This window comes from Chelonia mydas, chromosome 19, assembly GCF_015237465.2.
Source record: "Chelonia mydas isolate rCheMyd1 chromosome 19, rCheMyd1.pri.v2, whole genome shotgun sequence".
NCBI lineage: Eukaryota > Metazoa > Chordata > Testudines > Cheloniidae > Chelonia > Chelonia mydas.
Genome location: NC_051259.2, coordinates 18695794 through 18705781, shown reverse-complemented (window position 1 = coordinate 18705781; position 9988 = coordinate 18695794). Strand labels below are relative to the sequence as shown.

Below are 9988 nucleotides of genomic sequence, written 5' to 3'. Positions count from 1 at the left end.
GGAAACTAACAGACAGAGATGCAGTGACTTTTTTTTCCTGCATCACACAGTGAGTCGAGGGCAGAGCTGGGAATGGAACCCCAGCTTCCACTCCCACCCAGGTGCCCAATCCAAGTCTAGATCCCACTGAGTGGAGACAGGCATGTGATCAGTTGGATACACTTGGTCAATCTGGGACCCAGCCTGATGTGGCCAGACCCTCCAGTGCACTATGGCAGCTTTGTGTCATGCTGGTGCAAAGGTTACAATGGCACAAACCCCTCCTGGCAAAGGGTGCATCCCCAGGGTTCCCTCTTGCCCAACTGGATCCCTGACTGCTGGGCAATATTGGAGATAGTGGAAGCTGTTCTAACTTAGAGCAGCCTTCAGGCTCCAGTTGGGACTAGGACCAGGATGGCTCCTGGATCAGGGGAACACAACGATAATTTAAAGCTACTTTCTTAACCTGACTTCCGAAGGTGAACTAAATGCCTTGGTTGCAACCGAGGATCTTTCCATTTGTGCTGGGATGCACACTTGGTATGCCAGGATACCCTGAATGTGCGGCACTCACTGGGCTGCAATGCTCGCTCCCTGGGCTAGGCCTACAGGGTGTGGGGGAGACAGGAACACGGTTTTGCATTAAATAGGCAGAGAAATCCTTTCTGTTAGGGAAAGTGTGACGCACTACGAGCGGGAAGCCTCTAGGAACTTGCAAAAAGAAAAGGAGTGCTTGTGGCACCTTAGAGACTAACCAATTTATTTGAGCATGAGCTTTCGTGAGCTACAGCTCACTTCATCGGATGCATACTGTGGAAACTGCAGAAGACATTATATACACACAGAGACCATGAAACAATACCTCCTCCCACCCCACACTCCTGCTGGTAATAGCTTATCTAAAGTGATCATCAAGTTGGGCCATTTCCAGCACAAATCGAGGTTTTCTCACCCTCCGCGCCCCCCCTCCCCCCCAAACTCACTCTCCTGCTGGTAATAGCTTATCCAAAGTGACCACTCTCCCTACAATGTGCATGATAATCAAGGTGGGCCATTTCCAGCATAAATCCAAGTTTAACCAGAACGTCTGGGGAGGTGGGGGGTAGGAAAAAACAAGGGGAAATAGGCTACCTTGCATAATGACTTAGCCACTCCCAGTCTCTATTTAAGCCTAAATTAATAGTATCCAATTTGCAAATGAATTCCAATTCAGCAGTTTCTCGCTGGAGTCTGGATTTGAAGTTTTTTGTTGTAAGATAGCGACCTTCATGTCTGTGACTGCGTGACCAGAGAGATTGAAGTGTTCTCCGACTGGTTTATGAATGTTATAATTCTTGACATCTGATTTGTGTCCATTTATTCTTTTACGTAGAGACTGTCCAGTTTGACCAATGTACATGGCAGAGGGGCATTGCTGGCATATGATGGCATATATCACATTGGTGGATGTGCAGGTGAACGAGCCTCTGATAGTGTGGCTGATGTGATTAGGCCCTGTGATGGTGTCCTATCTATATGGGCACATATCTATTCAGGGGACACCATCACAGGGCCTAAGACTGAGATTATACAGACAAACAATAGCAAAGTGGGAACTAGAATGACAAAACAATACAGAAGTGAGGATTTCACATCCCAGCTATTGATAAGTGAGTTCTTGCCAGACAGGATGCTACCAAACTAAGTTTCCTTTTACATCTTCGAGGCACTTCCCTTTCTCTGGAGGCGATAGGCATTATCAGGACAGGATTGTATTCCAAACAGCCCCATAGCACCTTCTCTCAATGAGACTAGTTTGGAATGTGAGGAGGTGACCGGTCGCTTCCCAGCTTATGGCTGCCTCTGCTGCTTAGGCTAAGGCCTTTGGCTAAGCACAGGGCCTCAGACTGTCACAGTGAGAGAAGGCCCTTACACCGGCAGACAGTGATTTTGATTCTTTTATACCTCTAGAACTAGCCAAGTGATAAGAATACACCTAAATTCTTAGAGTATAGGCCTTTACAGACAGGCCTGAATATCTATCTATCGCCTAACAATTTCCACGAAAGAGAATGAAGAGTATTTGTGGCACTCTAGAGACTAACAACTTTATTTGGGCAAAACTCCTTGTTCCTTTTGCTGATACAGACTAACACAGCTACCATTCTGAAACCTGTCACCATTCCAGGAGAGTACAATTCAGTCTCCACAATCCAATCCCAGGTTGGATGGATGGACAGACAGAGAGAAGCACCTTCAAAGCCCCTGGTTGGTGCAGAGATTTGATTGTATTTCCCCAAAGTGCATATTCCAGATGACTCCTCTTGCCCCTTGCTTGAATAGTGACTCCTACCCCCACTGCACTGAGGAAGGAAGGCCAGGAGATGGCCTTGCTTGGAATGATTCCTGGATCTGATCTAAATTAGCACATGGTGACTCTGTGTCTGGACATCTCCAGCCTACTAAATATAGTGCAGCAGCCACATGAGCGAATCTCTAGGCACAGCAGACAGGTTGGATTGGAACAAAGCCACAAAAAGGCTTCTCTACTGAACAGGGTGGGGAGGACCAGGCTCAGAGGTTAACCACCATTGAACAGCATCACCTCAATCCAGAGCCCTCTGCACATGCCAGGGCAGGAACACTGTGCTGGCTGTCAAAGCGGATGGACCCCTCAGGTAGCAACCAGTGAATCTGGAGCAAACCTCTAGCTCGCTCTTAGCAACACTCCCCTCTGTGCTGCTGGGGGTGATGCAGCCAGGGCAGTATCTTCCCACAGTTCTCACGGCAGTCAATAAACGGGCTGCTTCAGGGATGCTGCTGAGTGAGCAGCCTGACTGAGCAAGAGCTGGCACCATGCAGCTTCTCTCTGCTGTTCCCAGTCTCCCAGCCTACAGACTCTTCCTCAACTTGCATGACTAGGAATTACCCCTTTCCCGTTTGGGGCCCTCCCGCTCCCTGGCCAGGGCTCTTCTGTCAGAGACAGGCAAGTCGCTCTCGAGAGGTGCTCTATGGGCAAGGTGACCTAGTGAGGAAAACAGGGGCATGTGTTTGTGTTTTCTACTCCGCTCCTGGCAGGGTGTTAGGGGCAGATTAGTTTCCTGTATGTTCTCTTCCATTGCTAAGTCAGCAGAGATTCCATGGGGCCTTTCCAGAGTGCGACTGTGCCCAAACTCCAAGCGCTGCTGTAGAAAGTCTCTGAACACACCCGCTGCCAAGGGCTACTTGTTTGTAAAACTCCAGTGGAATGGATCTATTTCATGGGGCATGCATGCACACCACACTGCACCCTGGGGGGACCGAAGGGGAGGGGAAGGGCTGGGCACCACCACCACCAGGGCTTTGATTATGCATTGGTTGCTTCAGCAGGCATTGCAGTTCACAGCATGGGGGATATATTTATACAGTAAAGTTATGTTACAAGAAACTCAGCATCTATCCCTATACAAACACATCCCGCCCTCAAAGAAATGGGTGAGCTCTTAGAGGTGGAGCTAACAGAGCTCACTGGGCCTGCTGCCCCATATACTATATGGGGTTAACTAATGATTCTGGTTTCTCTGTGTTTATGTGGCAATAGGTTGTTGCTTGGTCAACAGTAAAGGAGAAAAGAGAGGCAGTAACCTATGTGAGAAGGGACAGTGAGGCACAATTAACCTTTGGAACTCTTTGTCAGGGGATGTTGTGAAGGCCAAGGCCAAGACCATAACAGGGTTCAAAAAAAGAACTAGATAAATTCATGGAGGATAGGTCCATGAATGGCTATTAGCCAGGATGGGCAGGAATGGTGTCCCTAGCCTCTGTTTGCCAGAAGCTGGGAATGCGCAACAGGGGATGGATCACTTGATTCCCTGCTCTGTTCATTCCCTCTGGGGCACCTGGCATTGGCCGCTGTCAGAAGACAGGACACTGGGCTAGCTGGACCCTTGCTCTGACCTGATAGGGCTGTTCTTCTGTTCAGTGCAAGTCAGATGGGCCAGCAGCAATTAAAGAGCACCTTCCCCACCACACAACTCCGGGAAAGAGGCTGAGATTGGAGGGGCAGGCGGGTAGGCAGATATGAGCTTGTAGGGTGACTGGCCATTCTGTATTTTAAAGAACATGGCTTATGTGGTGCCTAATGCCCTGTGATATGACCAGTGTCCAAGAAGTAGACATTAGGAAACACATCAGCTTTCCAGTTATAACCATGGAAATGCTCGGGCCCTGTGATACCAACACAGGCTTTGTATCGCGAGTAAAACAATTTCAGGATGAGCTCTGTCCCATACTTTACAGTTGGCTCCTTCAAATCCCTGGAGAGGCAGGGCAGGGAAAGCGGTAGAATGGGTGGGGAGTAGTTCTCTGTGGAACTAGAGAAGTAAGGGAGACTGGACCACAGAGCAAGCGGGCATAGGATGTAGGTGGGTATGAAACTGGAGTAATACTGAGAAGAGGAAGGAGCGGAGTGGGTGGGGGGCAGACGGCAGGGTGGGTGTCGGAGGTTGGAGAGTGAGAGGAGAGCTCAGAGGAGTGAGTGGGCACAAAAGAATGTGGGAGAACTCCTGCAGTCAGAGGGGATATGAACTGAGAACAGATAGGTTTCAGAGTAGCAGCCGTGTTAGTCTGTATCCACAAAAAGAAAAGGAGGACTTGTGGCACCTTAGAGACTAACAAATTTATCTGAGCATAAGCTTTCATGAGCTACAGCTCACTTCATCGGATGCATTCGATGAAGTGAGCTGTAGCTCATGAAAGCTTATGCTCAAATAAATTTTTTTTTAGTCTCTAAGGTGCTACAAGTCCTCCTTTTCTTTTTGAGAACAGACAGGTGGCTTTGGGGCTTGGCAGCGACCCTACACCCTGTAATCCTAGTTCATATGTTTTGTGTTCTTAGAATAAGAAGAAAAGAAGAGGACAGAAAATTTTCTGCCTTGGAAGAGTCGGGTCAGTGACACAATGTCCACGAAGTGGGGAGATAGCACTCTTTCACCTCTGAGTGTCTCCACCCTGCCCACTAACACCTCATGCAGGGTGGACTCTGAGTTCAGATACCCCCTTTTCACCATCTTGTACAGCTTCATCTTCATTCTGGGCTTCATTGCCAATTGCTATGTGCTGTGGATTTTCTGCCAGGTTTATGCTTGGAGGAAACTAAACGAAATCAAGATATTCATGGTGAACCTGATAGTGGCTGACCTGCTGTTCCTAATCACGCTGCCCCTGTGGATTGTTTACTATCACCACCGAGGAGACTGGATTATGCCTACATTCCTGTGTAACGTTGCCGGCTACTTGTTCTTCGTTAACACCTACTGCTCCATAGCCTTTTTGACAGTCATTACATACAACCGATTCCAGGCAGTGACCAAGCCCATCACAGCCGCTCAGTTCCCCACCCGGAGAAGGGGTATCTTCCTCTCCGCAGCTATTTGGGTGGTGATAGTGAGCAGTGCTTTGTACTATCTCATTGACGATGGCACTAATGCGGAGGAGATTAACCAAGGCACCGTCACGCGGTGTTTTGAGCGCTATGACACCTCTAGCAACACTGCGCACATCCTCGCAACCCATGTTGTCATATTCGTTATTTTTGTCTTAATTTTCCTGTTTATACTGGTGTGTAACTTGTTCATTATCAGGACACTGCTGACCAAGCCAGTGCAGATGCAGAAGGGCACCCATGTGAAGCAGAGGGCACTCAGGATGGTGTGTACTGTCCTGGCTGTATTCATCATATGCTTTGTACCTCACCATTTCATTGACCTCCCCTGGACCCTGACGGTCCTAGAGTGGTGGCAGAAAGAAAACTGTCTGTTGCGCCGGCAGATCAACGATGCCCATCAGGTTACTCTATGCCTCTTGAGCACCAACTGCATGCTGGACCCTGTCATCTACTGCTTCCTAACCACGAAGTTCAGGAAGCACCTTTCAGAGAATCTTAAAAACATGACAGGGAGTCGCAAGTGTTCCAGGCAAACCACTGAAACAGTGACTGAGGGCACAGTGCCCATCAATGACCTCCCCAACAACCCCATGAGAAATGAATACAGCCCTGTCTCCTACTGAGCAGGGCTGGGCCACTTGTGTCATCAGCTTCCTCTCACTAAGCCAGCCTGGAGAGGGACACATCAGTGGGCCAGATCTCTGCATTTCCATCAGGAAGAGGAAATATGAGCATTCAATCCCCATACCCACAAATGCAACCAGAGGAATAGGGACTCCGCAGGGGCTGCAAAGGAGCACTTTCTGCCACATACTGATGCTTCATGGGACACTAATCACAGCTCAGTTGGTTTTTCTTTTCTGTGAAGAAAAATGCCATTGACCTTGTGCCCTTCCCACTCCTCCTATCTCCTTATGTGATCTGTCAGCACTTTAACATGGGAGGGCAAGGGATTGCCATGCAGAGAGCTCACCCTTATGAATGACAGAGATTCTATGGGATCTGATCCAAGAAACCAGCCTGGGGATAAGGGGGTGGTCTGTGAAAGTTGATGGGTATTGGTGATGTGCTGGAAACCTCTGCCATAGATCTCCCAATCTCTCTGGGATCTGTATATATAGATTTTCAAGGTCACCAGGGACCATTATCTAGCCTGACCTCCTGCACATCACCAGCTAGAGAATGTCACTTATTCCTGGACCCAGGCCAATAACTTCTGGTTGAGCTAGCACATATCTTTCAGAAAGAGACCAAATATAAACTGAAAGCTCCAAGTGACAGAAGGTGATTGCCATCATAGGAGTTAAGATAGCAAATGAATGGGTTTTTAATGCTTTTGCTTTTATTTATTATAGATGGGGATTTTTAAGAGGGAGTGGCTATTGTCCCTGCTTGTACTTTTACTGCTGGAAACAAAGAAATGTAGCTGGTTGCTTATTTGAAGACTGTTTTCTAGTATTTTATCATTAAAAAACTAACAGGTTGTGGCCACACCGCAGGGCAACCTCCAAGCCACTAAACTGCTACTGTCATGTTAAGTCCAGTGCAAAAATATCAAGGGTTTTAAGCTCAGGCATTCAGTCCAGGGTGAAAGGGACCCTGCTCTAAACAGTGCTGGCTGCAGACAATATGGGCCCACAGAAAGCTGGTTATCCTAAGGGTGCTAGGCTTGATTATGGATCAGAAGACACTTAAGGCTCCTTGTCTAACCCTGAGTTGCTCAATACTAAACTTCCTTCAAGCACAGGAAGTGGAACAGGGTGGGGAACTTAGTTGGGCTCTTACATGAGTTTTTGGTTCCTAAACTCTTCTAGAAAAATTTCCCAGCTACTGATTGGAAAAACTCATCTGCCATGTCAACATTGGAAAAGGTTATTTATACCAGTTAGCAGCAGCCTGGTGATACTCGTACTCAAACCTGGTGATACCAGCCAGAGAACTGCTAGGAGTGTTTTGTGTGGCAAACTCCAAACCTCTCCAATCATCCGACCAACAATGGTATTATATTATGCTCATATTTCACTGAGAGGATTCCCAACTCTTCAATCCCCAGCCATCACTGGGGGACCACAAACTTTGATATCTGTGAGTGGGCAAAAAGTTTAGACTTTTCCTTTCTACTGTGGACCTCACAATGGTCACCTATGCATTCAGATGCTACAGCGCAGGACATGGATAAGAACCCGATCAGAACTGCATGTGCCTTTGCCTCCTGTAGGCTAGACTACTGCAATGGCCTCTGCTGAGGGCTGCCCACGAAGACTACGCAGGGGCTTCTTCTAGTGCAGATATGGCATCTACTTGGTTATTAGAGCAAACCATTTTGATGTTAGATGTTTGCATTTATTATCAAAGGGCAAAGACATTTGCACAGGACAGACAATGCACTCCAACTGGATTTTTTTTTTAAAACTTAACCAAATCACTTAAAATATATCTGTTTAAAAATATTGCTGAGATTTTTCACTTCTGCTTCTGGGATGATCATTTAAATTTTAGAGGAGGAACAGGATTATACTAATGGGAAATTGTTAAACTGCATGCAGGACAAGGATGTCCTGGCTTGACTTAACAAAATGGATCCTCCAGAAGAGTCTTAAATAAATTTAAAACTTTTCCCCCTTGTGCTCAATCCTCTGATATTTTTTTCTACATTCACCAATAAATGGGGGGCTGAAAGGAGAAGTGAAGAGAAATGGGGGAGAAAAAAGTGATGTTCTCACTCAGCCCAAAGGGTAGAAATTCATAAATCAAGCCAAGCTGGATGCTTGTGATGAAACAAGTTACATATTTTTAAGCATGACATCTGTAATGATGAACAGAATCAGGGGATGAGGACTCAGACATAAAGGCCAGAATGGACAATCATGATCATCCAGTCTGATCTCCTGCACAACTGCAGGCCACAGAACTTCACCCCAATCACTCTTGCAATAGATCCATAACCTCTGGCTGAGTTACTGAAGTCCTCAAACAATGATTTAAAGACAGAAAATCCACCATTTATTCTAATTTAAACCAATGCCCACGTTGCAACAGAAGGTGAAAAAACTCCAGAGGAATATTTCTATAATAATGAATAGATGTTGGGGTAGAATTCAAAGGCAACTGATATTGTATTTAACCTTCATTTATTTCCTCGGGTGCAGTGGAAAGTACAACTAAGGTCTACAGCCCCCCAAAGCCAGGTTGCCATGTGTTCACTGGCAGCGATTTTTCTTTTTTTAAACCACCAGTGAGTAGGCCAGCCAGGACGATGAAAGAGAAGAATAAAACACAATCTAACCCAGTTAAGGAAAAAGGGAAAGAAATGAGGTTTCAGTAGAAAACCAACTTCTGAAACATTGGCTTGAGCCAGTAACCAGTAATAGGCCAATAACAAGGAGCACTTTCCAAAAGACTGGGAAAGGGAAGAGCTTTGGACTTTGCTTAGAAAGGTGGGCATGAAATATGATGGGTTTGAACAGTCAGACTGAAATGATTTAAATGGCCAAAAACCAATTATTTTCAGAAACTTTCTGTAACAGAACAAAACAGAGAGAAGAAAGGTCGTTCCATCCATTATAATAATGAAGTGAAGGTAGTGGACAGTACAGAGGACAAACGGTTGTGGAGACCCATAAAGTGACTGTTTAACAGTCATACAAAGAATCAGTATTGTGAAGAGCATTTCAATTTTTTTTTTCAGATTAAATTTTACATTGTGATTTCTGGTAGGTGAAGTCAAGACCGAATCACCACCTTGCCTGCTGAGAGGATTGATGGTAGCTGTATTCCATGAGCATAAATATTCTCTCTCAGGGCCAACTGCCATACTCCATTCACATTGAGTAGTCCTACTGAAACCAATGGGATTATATGAGAGAGAATGTACAAATCAGTGTTAAGACTATCAGCTTGAGGGCCAGATTATAAAATACTAGGGCCCAGGACTCTCTTTTTAGTTGTCTCGTATTGCACTGAACATGTTATAATTATTTAACAAGTAACATTCTCAATAAACCACTTTCACACTCATTCAACCTGGTTTTCATTTCTCAGTTGAGTGACAGTTTTTTACTAGAGGAATTTTGGTTTGGATGTGCTTGTCCTTTCTCCAGTTGCATTTAGCTAGGGAGGTGCTGGTTTCCCAATGCCAAGGAATTCTACATGTAGTCAAAAAGATGTGCCAGACTGGCAAAGTTTATCTTGCATTTATTCTTTGGGCTGCTTGCAAGGATATGGAGGATGGAATTAAAGAGTATGTTCATCCACACATCTTCATCACATGATCCATTACATTGTGCCCAAATTCCTGTATTGCTAGCCATTCCCAGGGAACAGGTTGAGACTTAACATCAGGGACAATTCAAGTTCCCCTCCTCTTTATTGGCAAAGAGTTTTAAAGATTAACCTAAACCAAAACTCTGGTTTTCAAGTTTGGGCCCATTTCTGTTAAAGGTGACTGTATGACCTCAGCAAAGTCAGTAACTGTGATACTCAAACTACCAATCATTCCATGTGGGAATCCCAAAACACTTTCCAAACAATGTGTTAAGTCTCACAGCACTCCTCTGTGTTAGGAAGTATTATTATCCTTGTTTTACAGAGGGATTTACCCACAGG

At 45.8% G+C, this 9988-nt stretch overlaps 1 protein-coding gene across 3 annotated transcripts in view; it reads left to right on the top strand.

The window, feature by feature from the left end:
- The window catches only part of PTAFR (platelet activating factor receptor), a 38804-nt gene extending 29404 nt beyond the window's left edge, over window positions 1-9400 (top strand). For all 3 annotated transcript variants that reach the window (XM_043532432.1, XM_043532431.1, XM_037881539.2), the window contains one exon: window positions 4835-9400. In XM_043532432.1, the coding sequence (XP_043388367.1) occupies window positions 4897-6006 (1110 nt within the window). In that variant the 5' untranslated portion in view covers window positions 4835-4896 and the 3' untranslated portion in view covers window positions 6007-9400. The remainder of the gene's footprint in view (window positions 1-4834) is intronic.
- Window positions 9401-9988: the final 588 nt, after the last annotated feature.